Source organism: Cucurbita pepo, chromosome LG09 (assembly GCF_002806865.2).
Source record: "Cucurbita pepo subsp. pepo cultivar mu-cu-16 chromosome LG09, ASM280686v2, whole genome shotgun sequence".
In the NCBI taxonomy this organism is placed as follows: domain Eukaryota; kingdom Viridiplantae; phylum Streptophyta; class Magnoliopsida; order Cucurbitales; family Cucurbitaceae; genus Cucurbita; species Cucurbita pepo.
Window position 1 is genome coordinate 1772794 of NC_036646.1, and position 20880 is coordinate 1793673.

At 33.8% G+C, this 20880-nt stretch overlaps 4 protein-coding genes across 4 annotated transcripts; 3 read left to right on the forward strand and 1 right to left on the reverse strand.

The window, feature by feature from the left end:
- Positions 1 to 4606: 4606 nt before the first annotated feature.
- LOC111801556 (3-ketoacyl-CoA synthase 6) lies at positions 4607 to 6415 on the forward strand. The gene has a single exon (XM_023685585.1). The coding sequence runs from the start codon at positions 4700 to 4702 to the stop codon at positions 6188 to 6190; it is 1491 nt and encodes a 496-aa protein (XP_023541353.1). The 5' UTR covers positions 4607 to 4699; the 3' UTR covers positions 6191 to 6415.
- A 3824-nt stretch (positions 6416 to 10239) lies between these two features.
- On the forward strand, positions 10240 to 13028 carry LOC111801349 (homocysteine S-methyltransferase 1-like). Its single transcript, XM_023685310.1, has 7 exons — positions 10240 to 10604; positions 10722 to 10778; positions 11117 to 11322; positions 11405 to 11534; positions 12162 to 12365; positions 12444 to 12515; positions 12628 to 13028. The coding sequence occupies exons 1-7, from the start codon at positions 10434 to 10436 to the stop codon at positions 12772 to 12774; spliced, it is 987 nt and encodes a 328-aa protein (XP_023541078.1). The 5' UTR covers positions 10240 to 10433; the 3' UTR covers positions 12775 to 13028.
- Positions 13029 to 13133: 105 nt separating this feature from the next.
- Positions 13134 to 15449, forward strand: LOC111801348 (zinc finger protein CONSTANS-LIKE 16-like). The gene is made up of 2 exons (XM_023685309.1): positions 13134 to 14901; positions 15024 to 15449. Exons 1-2 carry the CDS (start codon positions 13954 to 13956, stop codon positions 15282 to 15284), a joined length of 1209 nt encoding a protein of 402 aa, XP_023541077.1. The 5' UTR covers positions 13134 to 13953; the 3' UTR covers positions 15285 to 15449.
- A 1077-nt stretch (positions 15450 to 16526) lies between these two features.
- LOC111801980 (LOB domain-containing protein 42-like) lies at positions 16527 to 17978 on the reverse strand. Its single transcript, XM_023686232.1, has 2 exons — positions 17680 to 17978; positions 16527 to 17105 (listed from the first exon to the last, which is right to left on the reverse strand). The coding sequence occupies exons 1-2, from the start codon at positions 17867 to 17869 to the stop codon at positions 16636 to 16638; spliced, it is 660 nt and encodes a 219-aa protein (XP_023542000.1). The 5' UTR covers positions 17870 to 17978; the 3' UTR covers positions 16527 to 16635.
- Positions 17979 to 20880: the final 2902 nt, after the last annotated feature.

A 20880-nucleotide genomic window follows, 5' to 3' on the forward strand; every position in this document is an offset into this window, starting at 1 on the left:
TTTTTTTTTTTTTTTTTTTTTTTTTTTTTTTGTTTTTTGTTTTTTTTTTGTTTTGTTTTGTTGAGAACTCTTAAATATTCAAATTAGCTTAGACTTGATTGTGTCCAAGAGCTAAAATTTTTTTTGAGTGTGAATATGTTCTAATGAAAATGGTTTAGTTCAACACATTTTTTACGCACATAATTTTGGCTTTTGGTTTATTTGTGTGCTTAGTGTTACACAAGCATAACCGTGACATTAAACTCTGTTCATTCTCTAGCAGTGCCTTTGCTTAATGTTTTTGAAAATTCATTCGATTACATAAAATTCATTCATTTGCATGTATTGTATGCATGGAACACATTTATCTTACAAAAACATTGGCCTTTTAGCTTTTTGAAAGGAAATATCAACCGAATTTTGATAGAATTATATGATCCATTATATTGCATTTAAAGAGTCGTAAAAATTGCATTTAAAGAGTAATAAAAATTGCATTCCTCGTAAAAGATCAATATTTTGAGTAATATTCACCGGTCTTGAATATGTGACAACTTGAATTTGAAGCTTTAATCTCTACCTTAAGTTTATCTATCATGCTATTTATATATATGTAGATCGATATCTAAAATTAATTAGATACATTTTAAAGTACAAAAACTTTTTTTTTCATAATAATATAATGATAAATGTTCTCAAATTGTCAATTTAAAATAATGTGTTAATTATAAAATCATTCACATATGGGTATATTTAATTATAAGATTGAATTGAAAATTCATTAACAAAAATTATAATTAGAAAAAATAAAATAATAAAGGGCAGTGAGTACTGAGTATGGCATAGGAAAGAATTGATTGATTGGGGTTGAGAGGCAGTAATTACAGCAATAATTAAATATTTAATGCCCAAAATTGCGTTCAACTCTGGAGCTACGGGATGAGCTTTCGGGTCGGGTTGGTAGTTGGGCGCTGGTTGGTCCAACTCCTCCAAATTATGAATCTTTTATTTATTGCTTTTCCCACGTGGACCAACCATCTTACGCCACGTCTCTTTCCAGCTCTATTGTATTAAATTTTTCATAACCAACAAACGAATTCCTCCTTTTTTTTTTTTTCTTTTTTTTTTTTTTTAAAAACTTTCCGTTTATTGTTTGGCTGTACGACACGTGATCTCAACACGTGTCCACTTCTGTCGACGGTTGTAAATATTGCTTTCAGAAGAAAATTTATTACCGAATTATGCACATCAAAGACCAACGGTCATTCTCACAGTTAAATGAAATATATTTTTAACCATTAAAAATAAGTCTCTAAATTCAAATAGTGAGTCTGATAAATTAATAAATTTCTGAATTTTTGTCTGAAATAAGATATAGAAAAATCGAATATATGATGGTTGTCAGACGAACACGACTCTCTACAATGGTATGATATTGTCTACTTTGAACATAAGCTCTCATGCTAATGGGGAGAATATTCATTGATTATAAACTCATGATTATTTCCTAAATTAGCCGATGCGACTTTCATCATCTAACAATGTTGTTATACTTGTATATAAATAAATACAATTATAAAACATTTAAACCAATTAAAATTAAACTTCTTTACCTTCATTTTTTTTTCTTAAATAATTAATTATTGTTAGTTAAATTCATTTTATTAAGTCAAATTTTCAAAACAATTTTAACCAATTAGATTTTTTAATTTCTATAAATAATACGTTTTAAATTATATAAAGTTTTAATTATAATTAATTAACACAACAACAGAAAATATTCAATTAAATATAAAATTGAAGGTAAACTTTATAAAAAAAATACAAATTTTAATTTTTCTTGTCCAATGAGCTTTTAAATTCTAAATAATTTCACATACGAAATTAATACTGGATGAAAATATCGTTGAATAAATTAATAAATATTTTTAAAATAAAATAAATCACATAAACTTCAAAATTTAACTATATTTATAAACTTCGAATTTATTTGATATTTTTGGTACATTTTTCAAACAAAAATCGAACACACCGAACCAACAATTCTCTGTTTTTCCCAAATCCAAACCAATAATTATCGGTTCGGTTACATTTAATATCACATAGGCGCTTATCAAATTGTTCTACTTCTCCATTTATATACATACAATATTTAATCAAATATACTCAACATTTTTTCATAATATAATTAAATATTCAAAATTAATATTGGTGAGTAGTTATAGTCGAAGCATTTTCAATGTCTCTCGAAATTTATCAGGAAGACGACAATAGACACACATTTTTTTAAAATAAAAATATTATTCTAAATAAATATTTAATATTCACCTTGCAAAATTTATTTCTTTAATATTATTGTAAAAAAAAATATTTAATATATATTTCACTAATTTCAAACCATCAATTAGTGTTTGAGCTAAAATATTATAATCAAAGCTATTTATATCGAATAAAAATAATATAGTATATATATTTTAACGTCACCCAATTAGAAAAATAGATCATTTTTAGCCCTATTTTATGGTTAAGAAAATTATTATCGTTTAGAAAAAATAAAGATTATTAAATCTTCGATAAGTAAAAGAAATAATTAAGGAATAGAGATAAATCATAATTTAGAATAATAATTACGTTAATGATGCTACGTACGCTTTCTAATTTTTTATTAGATGTCACGTCAATTTTTATATTATTTTAATAAAAAAATTAATAATATTTTTTAAAGTAAATTTTAAAATTCAAACGATAATTTGTTAAATTTGAAGCATATAGTCCAAGCTTAATTTAAAATTTAAAAATATTTTATATAAATAGATAAATGAATTTGTATAATATTAATTTTGTTGGGAATTTTCAATAATACTCTTAAACTTTAAAAAAAGTTAAAAAAATACTCGTACGGCTAGTTTTGTAGGAAAACCGTTAACCCTCTATTTCAAAAATACCCTTGAACTTTCAAAAAATTTAAAACAATACCCTTAAATTTTCAAAATTTTCGTTAGTGCCCTAAACTTTTTTTAAAACTTCAAAAACTATGATTTTTTTTTTAATGTTCAAAATTACATTTACCACCGTTCAAAATTTTCAAAAATAATATTAAAAAGTTTGGATATAATTTAGGAGGGGTCTGTATATTGATGGTAATAATTTTTTTTACAAAAGTAAAATGTGTTAATGCTACTTTTAAAATTTTATACTTATTTTTTAGACATATTATTTACGGGTATTTTTGAACCTATTTTAAAAGGTTAAATGGTATTAATAAAAATTTTATAGTTCGAGGGCATTCTCTAAAACACTAACAAAAGTTGAAGGATATCTCTGAAACAAAATACTAACAATTTTTTGTACTGGTATATAATAAACATTCAAATGAACCCTATATTACGTCATTAATGTTGCGCCATTAATAATGGAGGCTAAAACTAACAGAAAAAAAGGAAAAAAAAAGGGAAAAAGATGATAGGCATTAATTAGGATAAGCCGCAACTAATTAATTAATACATAAGAGCTTTCAATACAGCGACAATGTTAGTTTAAAAAAAAAAAAAAAAATATATATATATATATATATATATATATATATATATATATATATATCAATTTTATTTCGTTAAAAATAATTAAAATACTCATTTTATGTCTTTTAATTTCTATTTCAAATATAGTTTTAAAATGTTTATAAAAAATAAAAAAATAATATTGCAGCTTTTAAAAGAATGTTAAGAATTTTGAAATAAAGGACAAAGTTTAAATGTATTTTTGTTTAATAATTATATTTATTAAATTAGGTTAAATCGATAAAAATACATACGGGTCAATTTTCAAAAGTTTAGATAATAAATGAAAATTTTTTAAAAAATTTCAAAAATACTCGATATTTTGTTTATTTTTTTATTTTTTTTCTTTTTAGATATTATTGAAACTTTAAAAATTTATGAGTATATTTAAATAAAATATAAAATTTATGAATATTTATTTTTATTAATTTAACCTTAATATTAAATTTATGAATATATGAAAATGCTAGTAGGTCTCTCTCATTTAATTAATAATTTAAAATTAACAAATCAAATAAAATTATTAAAAAAACAAACATAAATATTATTTATTTTTATGAAATTATATTAGCATTTTCATGTCATTAGTTCTTGATCCTCTTTTTGCTTATACGCTATCTCGAAGCCTTACGAGGGAACAAAATCAAAGTGTATATATATACACACAACGTCAGACCTTTGTTGAACGAAAAATAGATTTGGCGGGCTGCCCTAGCTCCCAACTCATCTGAAGAATGCATTGGGTATCGCTCTCTCCTTCCCCTCGTAACCTCGATAAATCTTCACGAGACATTCTATTAACGTAACAATTCACGCCTACCACTAACAAATATTGTCTGCTTTAGTTTGTTACGTAATTTTAATTTTAAAAAGCGTCTATAAGGGAGAGTTTTCAGATTTCTTGTAAGTAAGTAATTGTCATTCTCCTCTCCAAGGAATGTGAAATTTTAAAATTAAATTTTAAATATGTTCGAGATATTTGAATTATTTTTAATATTTATTTGTATAAAAGTTAGATTAAATATAAAAGTTAAGTGGGCGTTGAGTGACGTGAAGTCCTTCATTTAATCGCCTCATCTGCCTCCTCCGCCTGCTCCTCTTTATATCCCTCATCGTCTTCCTTCCATCGCCACCGCCATTTCTCTCTCCCTCTCTTCAAAATGCCTCCCATGTCGCCGGAATTCTCCACCTCCGTCAAGCTCAAGTACGTCAAGCTCGGCTACCAGTACCTAGTCAACCACATTATAACTCTCACGCTAATCCCCATCATCACCGCCATCTCCGTCGAGATTCTCCGGCTAGGCCCCGACGGCCTTCTCACCCTCTGGACATCCCTCCACTTCGACCTCATCCAAATCCTCTGCTCCGCCTTCTTCATCATCTTCGCCGCCACCGTCTACTTCATGTCCAAACCCCGAACCATCTTCCTCGTCGACTACGCCTGCTTCAAACCACCGGTCACTTGCAGAGTCCCCTTCTCCACTTTCATGGAGCACTCTCGCCTCATCCTCCCCAACAACCCTAAGAGCGTCGAGTTTCAGATGAGGATTCTCGAACGCTCCGGCCTCGGCGAGGAGACCTGCTTGCCGCCGGCCATTCATTACATCCCGCCTAAACCCACCATGGACGCCGCCAGAGGTGAAGCAGAGCTCGTGATTTTCTCCGCCATGGATGCTCTGTTTCAGAAAACAGAGCTGAAGCCAAAAGACATCGATATTTTAATCGTGAATTGCAGCTTGTTTTCGCCGACGCCGTCGCTGTCGGCTATGGTGATTAATAAATACAAACTCCGGAGTAATATCAAGAGCTTTAATCTCTCCGGTATGGGTTGCAGCGCCGGGCTGATTTCCATTGATTTAGCTCGCGATTTGCTTCAAGTTCATCCGAATTCAAACGCCGTCGTGGTTAGTACCGAAATCATTACGCCTAATTATTACCAAGGAAACGAGCGAGCTATGCTTCTCCCTAATTGCCTTTTCCGTATGGGCGGCGCCGCGATTCTCCTCTCAAACCGCCGCTCTGAGCGCCGCCGTTCCAAATACCGTTTAGTTCATGTCGTACGCACTCATAAAGGAGCGGACGACAAGGCGTTCAGATGCGTATTCGAGGAACAAGACAAAGAGGGCAAAGTCGGAATTTCACTCTCCAAGGATCTCATGGCCATAGCCGGAGAAGCTTTGAAATCCAACATCACAACCATCGGACCACTAGTTCTACCGGCGTCGGAGCAGTTACTTTTCCTTCTAACTCTCATCGCCCGGAAAATCTTCAACCCAAAATGGAAGCCGTACATCCCGGATTTCAAGCAAGCATTCGAGCATTTCTGCATCCACGCCGGTGGTCGGGCGGTTATCGACGAACTCCAGAAGAATCTCCAGCTGTCATCGGAGCACGTGGAAGCTTCCAGAATGACGCTTCACCGATGGGGCAATACGTCGTCGTCTTCTCTCTGGTACGAACTGTCGTACATCGAATCAAAAGGAAGGATGAAGAAAGGGGACAGAATCTGGCAAATCGCGTTCGGAAGTGGATTCAAATGCAACAGCGCCGTTTGGAAATGCAACAGAACAATCAAAACGCCGTTAGATGGTCCGTGGGATGACTGCATCGATAGGTATCCAGTTCATATCCCTGAAGTCGTCAAGCTCTAAAAATGGCGGAAATCTCAAAGAAAATAACACAAATTAAAAGAAAAAAAGAAATAAAAAACACTATAATCTGCGAATTTGCTTCCTGTGATGTATCAAATTAAATGAAACTCTCATTTTATCTGTTCTTTTTTACAATTTTTTTCGTCTGAATCCGAATGGATTTGAATATATGAAATATTTGTGTTTGTATTGAATTTCTGGTAATGTGCAGATTAATTTGTTTTAGATTTTTTCTAATTATTTTATTTAAAAAATATATTTAGGAATTTCTATTTAAAGAGATAAGTACTATCGGCTTTAATAATAATAATAATAATAATAACTAATTAATAACTAATAAATGAGGATTTAATTAATAAATAGGATGGTTTAATATTTTATAGTTAATAACATCCACCCACGTGACTGAAAACGAAATTAATTTATTTTTTATTTACATTTTGATCACTTTTAATGACACATTAATTATTATAAATTTGGATATTTACGCACATTAATTTAATAAGCTGCCCTTTTAATATATATATATTTTAAAAATATTTGAAAACCAATTATATTATATTTTTAAAATATCTTTAAATATATACCATTAAACTAAAAAAAATAAAAATATCCTTAATTTAATCTATAATTAAAAAATGAATAATGCCCTTAATCTAGCCTATATTTACCAAAATACCCTTAAATCTATATTTCAGAAAAAATGTGTTAGATAATTTTTTTTTTAATTTCTTTTCCGAATTTTAAACACAAAATTGTTAGGTTATATTTATTTTTAGAAAATAAAATCAATTAATATCAATAATATCATTTAAACCCCTAAACTATTAATTAAATTTTAACGGTTCCTAATTAAATAAACCAATTTAAACTATTTTTTAATTTTAATTTTTTTTAATTTTTTTAATTTTTTATAAAAATTTAGGATTCTACGATTATTAGTTTAGTATTTTAAGAATGCATTTTTTAACGAGATTAAGTTGATTTTCTCGTTATTTTTAATTTTTATATATTACATAAATAAATTATTAATACTTTTTTTTAAAAAACTTTAATGATAAAAAGCAACTTTTTGTATTTCCGAGCATCTAAGCTGGCTGACCTCAAACGTTTTCACGAAAATTAAAATCTCGAGCTTTCTATCCCAATCAATCGGCAAGTTGGCAACAAAATGTAGTTCTACAACCATAAAACAGATTAAATATTTAATGTAACACCCAACTACATATCTTTGTTTTCAAATAAGTCCTTTTAAAGTTACAAAATTGCTTATTAAGGGCATGTTTCATTAGGAGGGCCCATAATTTAATGAGAAACGAGGTATGTTATTAAAGCTCACAACCCGAGGTCAAGACACGAAAAAAAAAAAAAGAGAGATCCCCTGAAGGAACACTTAACGAGGAAGGAGGTAAAGCACCGCTCGTCAACTAGATAATATACAAGATAGTTCGAGGGAGAGAAATGACTCAATCCCTCCAAATTGACGGCTATGACATATGCTACTGTTAATATGACCCATTTAATCAACTGATTAGACCGATATGAAATCTATAAGAGAAACGACCCCAACAAACATCGTCGCTAAAAAACACCCAAAATAAATGATCACGAGATTCAATCTGTAATAGCTCAACCCTATTGCTAGTAGATATTGTTCTCTTTAGATTTTGCTTTTCGAGCTTCCACGGAAGGTTTTTAAAACACACCCTTATAAAGAATGATTCACTGTCCTCTTCAACCGATGTGAAATCTCAGATCCAACAACTCGAACTATACAACAACAAAAAATCCAAAACCAAGACATGTATATATCAGAGATTATACGGCTCTAGGAAGTCAAGAATCCATCAAGATATGACATCTACGTCCATCTTCGGTACACATTGAATAAACACATGAAAGCAATCACGGACCTTTTTAGCACTGTAACATTAGGACTACCGATGGAGCTAGGGCAAAGGTCAAAATGGACAGACCTAATTGCTATCATAGGTATAATGCATTATTAACCCGACATATACTAGGGTCGATTTCATATGCAAAAAATGCGGGTAGAATTGAAAGGTAAAGGACTCCAAAAGTTTGGGTACATAAAAACATATGCATTTATTTCATAGCCAAAGTGGCACAAGTTATTTCACATTATATCATTATTTATGGGAGTAGGTAATTTGTTTTATTTATTTTTTTTATTTTTTATTTTTAATTAATGATAAGTGCTCAACCACCAAGGCTGTGGCACACGTACCAATTGGTAAAGACATTGCTTGAGAATTTAATGGCTTTGCTGGAAGAGACAGCTATGTATTTGGTGTCTGTCTTGTTGAATTTCAGCCTTTGAATTGCCCTATTTTGTGGGAAGCTGTTTTTTTTTTTTTTCTTTTTTTTCAAATAAAAAAATTTATCGGGTCGTTGATGACTTGGACTAACTCTGGTCCTAATAGTTAATGTTTTCCTATCTTGTCCGAGCACACCAAGACCTTTATTGTTTTAGCTAATATTGTTCGATGTGGTATGGGGTCAAACTAAGGATCCTTTTTGGATCCTCCCTCGAGGTGGGTCGAGAACTTGGAGGATTTGTCTACCCGAACTGAGATTCTTTGACGACTTTTTCTTGATGGGACTTGAGCCCTGAACGAAGATTCCTCAAACTCGACACTTGAAAATGGTGAATGAGGTAAGGAAATAGATGTAAAATCTCCTCGGGAATAGAGATAGGGAGTGCATCCCTAATTTCTCTTGCCCCACTGCCATCTTTAGCTCTTCTACTTGTAGTTTTGAAATGTTTATGAAATTGTAAGAATAATATTATAAATTTTAAAATAATATAAACGTTTATTTTTAAACTACTGTAAAGTTTTTATGGTAGTTTTTATAATTTAGTCTATTATTGATGTCAATCAATTGGGGATTTTGACTCTTCACTAATTTACTACAGGGTAGGTGTGAGTTAGGTAATTCTATTAGTAGCTCTCCTCCCTTATTCTTTTAATATTCCTCCATTTTGTACGCGGTGTTAGCTATCCACTATTCCTACGCATTAGAGACTGTGTAGTACATGTGTGTGTCATAGCGTAGGTGAGCGTCTCAGCGTCTTCCTTTGAAAAGGGTATTTCAAAGACAATACCAAACGACAGGGGTATGGTGGTATTGCGCCCCAACCCATGTGTTGGAGGCTGGATTATGCATCCTCTATCCATAACGTATACCGTAAATGGTTTAGCATGGATACAGGAGAGCCCGATACTCGATAGAACCCAAGTGAATGGATGTTTGGAATGTCCCAATGAAATGATCAACACATGGGTATGTTCCCAATGGATGTGTCCAAGCAAGTCAAGATGGTCGATGCATTCTGAGACATGGGATGACATCATGACGCATGAATCGTGTTATTGGAAACCGAGATGACAATCTGATGCAAATCATCCTTAATTTTCGGTATATTATTTATTTATTTGTTTGTTGGGCTATTTTTTTTAATCAAATATTACGTTCACGTCTAGATATAAATATAAAAAAATTACTTTATTATTAATTTATAAAAATTAAACTTGTCATAAATAATTATAAGTAATTTTTAATATTTATCTTTACGACCCATTTGTTACTCATTCAATTAATCAAATGCAACATTCACTTTAATAATATTTATTTTAAAATTTATTGATATGACTTATAAGGAAGGGCTCTCTGGTCATTTTCATGAATTTAGGTAAAATATACCATAAATACCCTTTTATTTTAAGTAATTTCCAATACTACCCTTATAATAATTATATATTTCAAAATAATCCTTTACTTATGTGTTCGGTAGTAATTAATGAAATTTATGTTGGAACTCATCTAATATTATTTATTTTAAAATTAATATAATCCATTTTCAAAAACATGAATAAATAATTAAATAATTAAATATAAAAGGGCAAATATGAGAATATGGATATGTTGAGGGTACTTTGATAATTTGACATAGTGGATGGGCTTGGGCCCATCAATATAAATAATAGAAAAAATGGGAATTGGATTTGGGTTTCAATCTCCACCAACCCCCGAGGGCTACAAAGGAGGGATATTGGCGCGCAGAAGTCTTAGAAAGCGAGAATCTGAGAGCAAAGGCGTCCACGTTCAGACTCGAGAGACATAGCGACAATATCCATATTCGGTTTGTCGCGCAATCCGTTTCTCCTTGATCGCCGGCGGTTATTGCGTATCGAAGATCGAAGGAACGAAGAAGAAGAAGATGGGGATGAAGAAGGCGACGACATTGTTGGATGATCTGATACAGAACGCAGGAGGTTGTGCGGTCATTGATGGAGGTTTGGCCACGCAACTTGAGAAACACGGCGCTGTCTTTAACGATTCACTTTGGAGTGCTGTTTGCCTCGTTAAAGATCCCGACCTAATTAAGAAGGTTCTCTCGCACCGTCTCTGTTTTTTTTTTTTTTTTTTTTTTTTTTTTTTTTTTTTTTTTTTTNTTGTAGGTGGATCACGATTTCGTCGGCGATTATTGATTCGATTGAATGTGTAGGTCCATTTGGAGTATTTGGAGGCTGGAGCAGATATTTTGGTTTCTTCCTCTTATCAGGTTTGTAGTGCGAATGGATTGAGCTTTCTTTACTGTTTTATCGACTGTAAACATGAATAGTTTCGTACAATGCAGTTTATGACGGCTTTTGCAGTACCTTTTTGTTTAAAACGTTGTACTGTGGTTTGTTTAAACATCGATGATGTTATTTAGTTATTTTAAGGCTAATTAGTAGAATGCATGGGGTTCCAAACTAGCATTTCTATCCTGTCGTGAAATGATGAACCAAAATGGAACCGGTATTAGCAGTAGTCACTTACTCTTTCTTGTCATGCATTACTAACAATATGTACCAGTATTCACTTACTCTATCTTGTCATGCATTTTATTCTATTCAGGCCACCATTCCTGGGTTTTTATCAAAGGGTCTGTCAGCAGAAGAAGGGGAGTTGCTCTTAGAAAGGAGTGTTAAATTGGCCGTGGAAGCTCGGGATAGCTTCTGGGATTCTGTGAAGAGTAACCCAGGGCATAATTACAATAGGGCTTTGGTTGCAGCATCCATTGGAAGCTATGGTGCTTATCTTGCTGATGGCTCGGAGTACAGGTGACTGACACATTGAATATTGAAATAAGGAGTTTGTAAATGTATGGCTTTCGAACTAAATATATTACCCCCGCCCAATCAGTGGGCATTATGGACCAGATGTGGATGTGGATACGCTGAAGGATTTTCATCGACGCCGATTGCAGATTCTTGTCGGTGCAAGCCCAGATTTGCTTGCATTTGAGACTATTCCCAATAAACTTGAAGCCCAGGTTTGTTTGTTGTTAACACTTGTTATATCATCTAAACTGTGGTTTAATAATACTAGACTCACTCTAATGCCGTCCTGATGATTTCACTGCAACTTATATTCTTATGGTTTGATCTAAGTCATAAAATATCTGAGGAAGCAAATTAAGTATATTTTTAAATCTGTTCGTCTGAATTTACAAGTTGTTCATTTCAAGGGATCAAGACAATTTGACAATTGGCATGGCATCGCCACGCCAATGGGGCATCCATTGCATGATCTGGTTTCAAATCGTTAACTTCTGAATTTGTTGTCTTCTTTATGAAGAATATCTTTTTATAATTTAAATGTGGTTCAAACCTTTTTTTTTTAAACTTATTCCAATTTGCTTATTTTACTTTCAGATATTCTATTTAATTCTCAAACTAGAATTACAACACTTAATTTAGTTGGTCCCGATTGTCACAACATACTAATGTTGAAGGGTTTTTTTTTTTCTTTTTTCTTTTTTTGCTGTCATGAGCATGTGAGGACATTTGTTTCAATTGATTTTCCAATTTTCATTATTTTCTCTCCTCTTGGTAATCTTGTTTCCAACCAAACTTACCTCTATTCCCCCCTCCCTTTCTTATCTAACTCAAAAAATTAGGCCTGTGTGGAGTTGCTCGAAGAAGAAAACGTCCAAATTCCATCTTGGATCTGCTTTAGCTCCGTAGATGGTGAGAATGCCCCATCTGGAGAGAGCTTTGAGGAGTGTCTTCAGGCTATTAATAAAAGTGACAAAGTAAATGCAGTTGGAATAAACTGTACACCTCCTCATTTTATTGAAGCTCTCATTTGTAAGTTCAAAGAGGTAGGAACCAAATCTCTCCCTGCTGATTTGATATTGTTTTCGTGTTCACTGGTTTTGACACCATAATATTCCCTTCAGTTAACAGACAAGCCCATAGTTGTTTATCCTAATAGTGGCGAGGTATGGGATGGTAGAGCCAAGAAATGGCTGGTGAGTCAAATGATTTTCCCCACCCCCACTTTGATATTTTCTTGGCTTGTGGGCCTACATTGTGATATTTCCAGAAGACTATAACTAATGTAATGCTCTATTTTTTTGGCAGCCATCAAATTGTTTTGGTGATGACAAATTTGAATCACTTAGTTCAAGATGGCGTGATTTGGGAGCCAAATTCATTGGTGGCTGTTGTCGAACAACACCATCAACCATCCGAGCGGTATCAAAGGTTTTGAAAGAAAGCCCTCATTAGTGACAGCAGATAAGTCAACTGTCTGTAGCTGCATGTGATTGTTGAATGAACGTAAAAGATTATATTAAAGCGAGAGGCAAGTTAGTCAGAACCTTCAAACTACTTTCTTTGCAATAATTTTTAACCTTTATTTTATAAACTACTAGATTGAGGTGTTACTGTTTGTACTTCAACATACTTTTACCCACTTTATAGATTGTTACTGTATCAAACTTGCAAGACTTGTTGAATAAAATAGGCATGTTCTCTGTTCATCACAATCTTCAAATACTATTGAGGAAAAAAAAAACTATTACATTTTGAGAGCACATTTTTATATTTTATTTAGGAAAAAATGATAAAGATCCTAGAGAGTCTGGATAATGCTAACTTTGGATGCTGTGGTAGAGCTTGGATGTTCACGAGCAGAAACATAAAAACCGACAGAGTTCCAATGCCTTACTGGATTAGGATATATATATATATATATATATAGATATAGATATAGATATAGATATAGAATTTCTCCCAATACTCCCAATCTTAGTTGGATATAAAATACCTGCAAGTGTGCACATATATATAGATTGACTGATTTGGGCATGTCGAGCTGGGCTGAGAAAATCTTCTTTTTTCTGGGAAAGAATAAAAAGTATGGGATGAGACAGAAGGCAATGGATAATGCAATTAGGATGGGGGTCCTACTGCAATCTTAACTTTTAGTTGAACCAAAAATAGAAGTGTCCCTTCTCACAACTAGAAAGTTGAGTGATGGGTTGGTTTCGTACTTTTCCTCATCCGTCTTAATTAGGATGCCCCACAAATTTACGCGGCCAATCAGAAAACGAGCCTTTGGATGAACTTCAATCCCTCGACCAATGAAAATGTGGATAAGGCCCTTGTGTGAACCCACCCACTGCAAGTTCTTTTGTAAATAAAAGAAGTGCCCAAAAGTGCAATTCCTCTCCAATCCAGACCCTTCTCTGCTGTGAATTTAACTGGAAAAGCGCAGTCTGTGGGCCATTCCCTTGGCCCCTCGATGGCGTCTTTTTGAAATAGCTTGTCCCTAATACTTATAAAAAATAGACGAACTAGAAAATATCAGACTCCAGCTTTATGAACAGTGTCCAATTTGAAACCTGCAAGTTGAGTCTTTGATACAAACTCAGATTCTCTCACCTTTCTGGTTAATTGAATTCAATGACGACGAGGAAAAGTGTGGAGAAAACAGCAGAGGGTGGTAAGACTGCCAGAGCCTGCGATAGCTGTATCAGCAAGCGGGCTCGGTGGTACTGTGCCGCCGATGATGCTTTTCTGTGCCAAGCTTGTGATGCTTTGGTTCACTCCGCCAATTCCTTGGCTCGTAGGCACGAGCGTGTTCGTCTTCAAACTGCCTCTTTCAGACCCTCCTCAGATAAGTCCTCTGCTGCCTCATGGCATCAGGGCTTCACTAGAAAGCCTCGGTCGCCTCGAATGGGAAAGGCTGCTCTGGCAAGGAAGCCATCTCCTCAGGTACCGGAGGTGAATGCTAAAGAAGAAACTGAAGATCAGGAACAGCTCTTTCTTCATCGGGTTCCTGTTTTGGGAGCCGATTCAAATGTTGGTGATTTGGCTAGTTTTGTTGGGGAAAAGGAAAATTCAAATGGGTATCTCTCGTACGATATGGATCCTGCTGAATTTGCAGCTGATGTTGAAAGTTTGTTGGGTAACTCACTTGATACTGAGTGCTTTGACATGGAAGAACTGGGGCTGGGGGCTTCCCAAGACGACTGGACGACGAAGGATGATAGCTCTTTCAACAGCTGCGAAGTTATTAAGATTGAACCAGATGAGATAGAGGAATTAACTCCGATGATGCTCGGCGTTGAGACCGATCCAATGAGGGAGCCATTTGATCTAAACTTTATGGACTTCAGCGACAATCCATCGTGCGATAAGGAAGAGAAGACGATTGTCGAAGTCATGGCATTGGCGAAGAACCGTGAATTCGAGGTAGAAGAAGAGACGAAGATTGCAAGAAACAAAAAGAAAGTATCATTGAGTTTGGATAGTGAAGCAGTGATAATAGCATGGGGGAGCAGAGGAACACCATGGACATCCGGTGAACGGCCGAATGTCGATCTCGATTATTACTGGCCGGACTACATGGTATGTTGCCTCCTCTTTTTCTCTGTGTCCTATGAAATTTAATGTCTCATGTTGCTGTTTAAGAATGTTATATGTATAATAAATGCTCTGTCTCTGAAAGTGATTTGTGTGGTTTTATGAAGGGTATGTGTGAGAGTGGACATTATTATCAGGCTTACGGGGAGGTTGGCGGCGGAATCAGGCGACAAGCGGCGGCCGGAGTTGAAGGAGAGAGAGAAGCAAGAGTGTCGAGATACAGAGAGAAGAGAAGGACGAGATTATTTGCAAAGAAAATAAGATATGAAGTTCGGAAACTGAACGCAGAGAAGAGACCGAGAATGAAAGGGAGGTTTGTGAAGAGATCCTCTTGCTTTGCGCCGCCACCTTTCCCTTTGTTTAATTAATGCTTAATTATTAACATCACATATATATATTATTTCAAATTTGTGCAAGTTCTTAATTTAATCTTGATTTTTGTACCAATAATCTAAACAATAATGCCTTTAATCTAAGTTAAGGTCATTATATTCATTGGAAAATCATGAAAATCATACTTCTCTTTTGTTTCCTAGAACGGTTTAATAAAGCATTATCCGTGAAAGTTACTGTAACATCTTATGTCTTAGATATGTCTTAGATTTAAATTAGATTTTTGTACTTAATGATTCGGACAATTTTTTTATAATTTTGCACTTAATGATTCCGACAAATTTTTATCTTTCTGTTTAGTTTTATAGTAATTAGTGTAAATGGTAAAAAATAGATTATTTTACCAACAAATTATATCCTCTCTCCTAACATACTAGTGTTAATTTAGGGACATTTTCGTCCAAATAAAATATTGAGATGGTAGTAAAGAGAACCATTTGCTCATTTGAAGGTCAATAGTTACTAATTAGATAATTAGATTAGAGAGGTTCATTTTACCCTTGAATTAGGGTTTCATGGGGACCACATCAAATGGGAAGGAGATTCCCGTTGGGAAGGAGATCCATTTAGACGGGAATGGAGGAGTAAGTAAGATTATATTCCTCGTCCCTGTCTCCATTCCGTTTAATATAAATATATTTTCAACACACATAATATATATATTTTTTTACTATATAAAAAAAAAAAAAAAAAAAAAAATNATTATAATATTTAAACTAAATACTATGATGTACTATATACGTGTATATATGCATATTTTTAGCGAAGGATTACTATTTACAATAATAGGTAACCGTGTATATATGCATATTAAATGAAAATTTTTACAATAATAGAGAATGAAATAGGTAACCGGGATGGAGAAGCCTTCTCTATCCCCGACCCGTCGGATGAGCATCTCTAAAATCTAACCCCAACTCATTATTGGGCTCAAAATGAATTCATCCCTAGCAGTGGACCAGGCCCATCAAGCCCAACATCTCAGGCCCATAGTGAGTACAAGCTGGGTCCAAAAAGATTCCATCGCTAATTCGGGCCCGTAAACTTTTGACTAATGGTTCGACCAATTCGAAGAAAATTCCAACAATATAAACAAAAAATGGACGAAGGTTCATTAATTCGTATACTAAAATTATATAAATTTATTATTATTATTATTATTATTTTTTTTTTATTTTACAATATATTTATACATAAATAGAAAAGAAGAAAAAAAGTCGGAAAATTGCAGAGCTCAGTAAATACTAATAACTGCTTTATGCATAGGAAATCAACACTCCATCCCTAATTCCTAATTAATTATTTTAATTTCATTTTTAATTTCCATTACTGAGCCGAATTAAGAGTCAGCTCCAGCGCAACATCCTCCTCCTCAACCCACATTCCATTTCTCAAAACCCAACCCGGTTTTCTCCGGTTCGTCATCAAATCATCCGCCATTCGGTCTATCTCTATCACCTCCACATTCGACCCACTTCCCAATTCATTACCCGGTCCGGGTTTGGATTTGGTCCGGTTGTCGGGCTTTTTGAACCGGTTCCGAGTCTTGCCCTTGTGAAGCTCGCCGGGAACTGCCAAATTGGTGTCGTTACAAACATGACGAATGTCGCAGCATTTAAGGGAAAGGTTAGTGTTTGACAGCGGCGCGTCTGGTTCGACGATCATGGATCCGGTCAACACGGCGTCGACGGCGGCCTGACACTTATCCCAGTCGCCGGAGCAGAGCAATCCGACGGAGCCGTAGACCGGATTCACCATCCGGCCGCATGCCTCGTACAGCAACGACTTGAAAATAGCTAAAAACAGACAACTTTCAATGTCATTAAATAAAATAAAAATAAAAATAAATAAATTTTACATACCAACATTTTGAATTTCCTCATACATATTCATAAAGAATATATTTTTAATTCTTTATATAATGTAATCTTTTTAGGGTAAACAAAAAAACAACAAATTTAACTGTTTTACATAATTTTTTAATCCAAAAAATTTAAGAAACTGGTTCAAGATTGTTGGAAGGGAGTTCACGTTCCATAATCTAGGGAGGGAATGATGTTTATAAGTAAATAATACATCTACATTGGTTCGAAGCCTTTTGGGTAAGCCCAAATCAAAGCCACGGGAGCTTATATTCAAAGTGGACAATATCGAACCATTGTGAAAATTCGTGATTCTTAATATCAAACCGTGTTAGGAATCATGGATTTATGACTAAGGAATATAAACAGTGAGACCTTTTGGAAAAGTCCACGTCAAAGTCATGAGAGTTTATGATCAAAATGGATAATACCATACTAGTGTGAAGATCTGTGATTTCTAACACGGTTTGATATCATAGGTAAGGAATTATGATAAAGTGAGAATTACCCGGGCGGAGGTGCTCGGCAGCGGCAGTGATGAGGTTGAAGAGGCCGGCGCGACCGTAGAATTTGGCGAGAAAGATGGTGGCGTTGGCCTGAGAATCAGGGGAGGGGATCCATTGAAGACAAGGTCTGATAATACAGTCATGGCTGCAGCCTTTGCGAAGGATCCGGCAGCCATTGCAGCTCATTCTCATAATATCAAGACTTTTGTGTGTGAGGAAAGAGCTAGGAGAAGAGAAGAGGGGTATTTAATAACCAAAGAGGGCGAAGGGCATTAAGGTAATTTCCTCACTTTGAACTGCAAATTTGCAGTCTACTTTCTAATTTCAAACTCCAATGAGTGGGGCACTGATTCTTATATTTAACATTAACCCATTAAATTTGAAGTCTAATACATACTTTGTATTAAATAATACAAATAATGTCATGCAATCCATAGTTTTAGCTACGTAAACTCACAGATTTTGTACGTTCGAGTGTATCCTTAAACTTTTAATTTTGTATTTAATAGGTCGTTCATGAGTTGTCGAAGAACGGGTGGAGAGTTTTTATAAGTAAGGTAGAAATGGAGGAAAGAGAAGGAGAAAAGGAGGTGGAAAAGTGGAGGACATGCAGTGGTAAAAGCAAAGAAGAAGAGAAAGGCACACAGAAGTAGGAAGCTTAATGGGAAGGGGATGTGTTCTATTGCCCCCACAACATGCCACTTTTCCTTCTCTACCACCACCTTTTCTCTCTCTTTTTACCCTTAATAATTATATATAACGTTTTTTGTTTTTAAATTTTTTTACCCCCAAATTGAAAGTTAAAGTTTGGAAATGGTAGAATTGAAAGACTGGTTTTTTTAAATGTAGCTCCTCATTCCCGCTATTTGAAAAGTTATACGCTGTTTAAGTCGTTGTGTTGACTTTTGCTTATTGTTATATAACGTTGTTGTTAAATTTTTCTCTCATTCGTACTTTCAAACTCGTCTTTAAGAATCTTTATGCCTATGTTTTTATTAGGAATCACGACTCTCCACAATGGTATGATATTGTCCACTTTGAGCATAAGCACTAATGGAGATATATTCTTTTATTATAAACTCATGATCATTCCCTAAGTCAGTGGACTCACTCCCAACAATTCTCTCCTCTAACAAAGTACACTATAAGCATCCCCTGAGACTTATGGAGCTCTCAAACAACCTCCCCTTAATCGAGGCTTGACTCCTTTCTCTTGATCTCTCAAACAATTTTCTAAAAGCTTCTTCTCAAACGGGGTCAGAGGCTTGAACATAAGTTATCTGACTATAGATGACACGAATACAACGAGAGTTTAACGTAATAAAATATATTATAAATAAAAAAGTCAAAGCGTTGGAAGAGATAAATAATGCAGCCATTGGAATATAGAAACCGCTGAGGAGCAAATGGTTTGTGTGGGGGAGAGGATGAGTGAAGTTAATTAAGTATTAAGTGGTTTCCATTTTTTGGGCTTATGACTTTGATTCTCTGATTAATGTGGGGATTTTGTTGTCTCATTAAACTTGATACTCTTACCCATAATTAATCCCTTTTTTCCCCTTTGGATTTGCTAATTTAAGTATATTGTTTCATGCCCTAAATGTACACTTCCATTAGGGCTTCTTTTTATCGTTTCAATCAAATGGGTTTTTTGTTTAATTACCATAAACTTACTAAAAAAGCTAAACTTAGAAAATAGTGCTCGGTTTGATTTTTATGTGCACATATATTTCAAGGCAATAAGCTTACGTTTCATTATTTAAAAGATCGAGTAGTCAACAAAATAGGGAAAAAGAACGTTTGTAGGCTCAACCGACACTAGCATGATATATGTGTAAGCTATTCTAATACTTCAATTATTTTATGGCTTTCTTTTTAAAAGTAAAGATTGAGACCAAATTTGCACGTTAGGTTAGTCTTAGAGTTGTCCTCACATTGATTAATGGTCCAATATTCATATTGTTTTAACTTTTTACCGGTAGTCTGAATCATCCTGACATGTTTCTGAATGTAATTCAACCACCTAAGCTTGGGAGACGAGGCGTCTTTTAATCGTCTTCAAAATATTATTATTACTATCAATCATGACCGTACGTTTCTATATCCATTGTAATTAATCTTGATATTGAAATTGAAATCCCTCTAGGGTTTTCTCAAATGGTCCTCGTTTTTTATGTGTTAGTTTTAAATTTGAAAACTAGTCTATATGGATCCATAAATTTTGGTAGCAAAGCCCGTTTCATCAATTTTGGGCCCGCTAGCTCATAAATGGGCTAGTGGTACGATCCACGGTCTATCAATGGGTCGGGGAGATGGCCCAATAGACCATTAATGGGCCGGTAGGGTCCGTTATCTATCAATGGGCCGGGTACCCAAACTTTATATGTAATTACGCTATTCAATTTAATATATATATATATATATATATATATATATATATATATATATATATAATAATAATAATAATAAAAAAAAAAACCATATATGAGCTATCAAAATTTGAATAATACCAATAATACTCACACCTACCATATGCTGGAATATAAATTGAAATATTAAATTTAATATTCAAAGTTCAAAGAAATATTAAATTTACAAACCTACCCATCCTACCTCATAAATAAAAAGACAGCTTATAAAAGCTATTATATATATATATATATATATATATATATATTTCAAAAATTAAATCTTCAACTTATAATTAAAATAATCAATTCCTAACTCTTCGTCCATGACAGACTTAGTACCAATGTAGATGTATTCCTGTGCAGACTTAGTACAATGTGGATGTATTCCTGCTTATGAACCCATCATCATTTCCTAATTAATGAGGGAGACTCATTCCCAGCAATCTTGTCCTAAATTAGCCAGTATGACACTCATTCCCAACAATCTTGTATTCCTATTAGCCAATGTGTAACTCACTCCCAACAATCCCGATCATTTCCTAAATTAGTCCAGGTGGGACTCACTCCCAACCATCCTCAACCCCTAAGTAATTTATTAGCAATAAATTATTATAATTTCCGCTTGAAATTTCTTACTAATTTTTCTCTATAAATATTTGTTTTCACCGGATTTTGTTTACCCATAAATTCTTTCACCAACTTTCAATAATCTATGGGTTTTTTCCTTTGTTTTATGAAGAAATTTGAATTTCATTTAGAAAAAGAGAGATAAATGGTCAATTTTATTCCGAA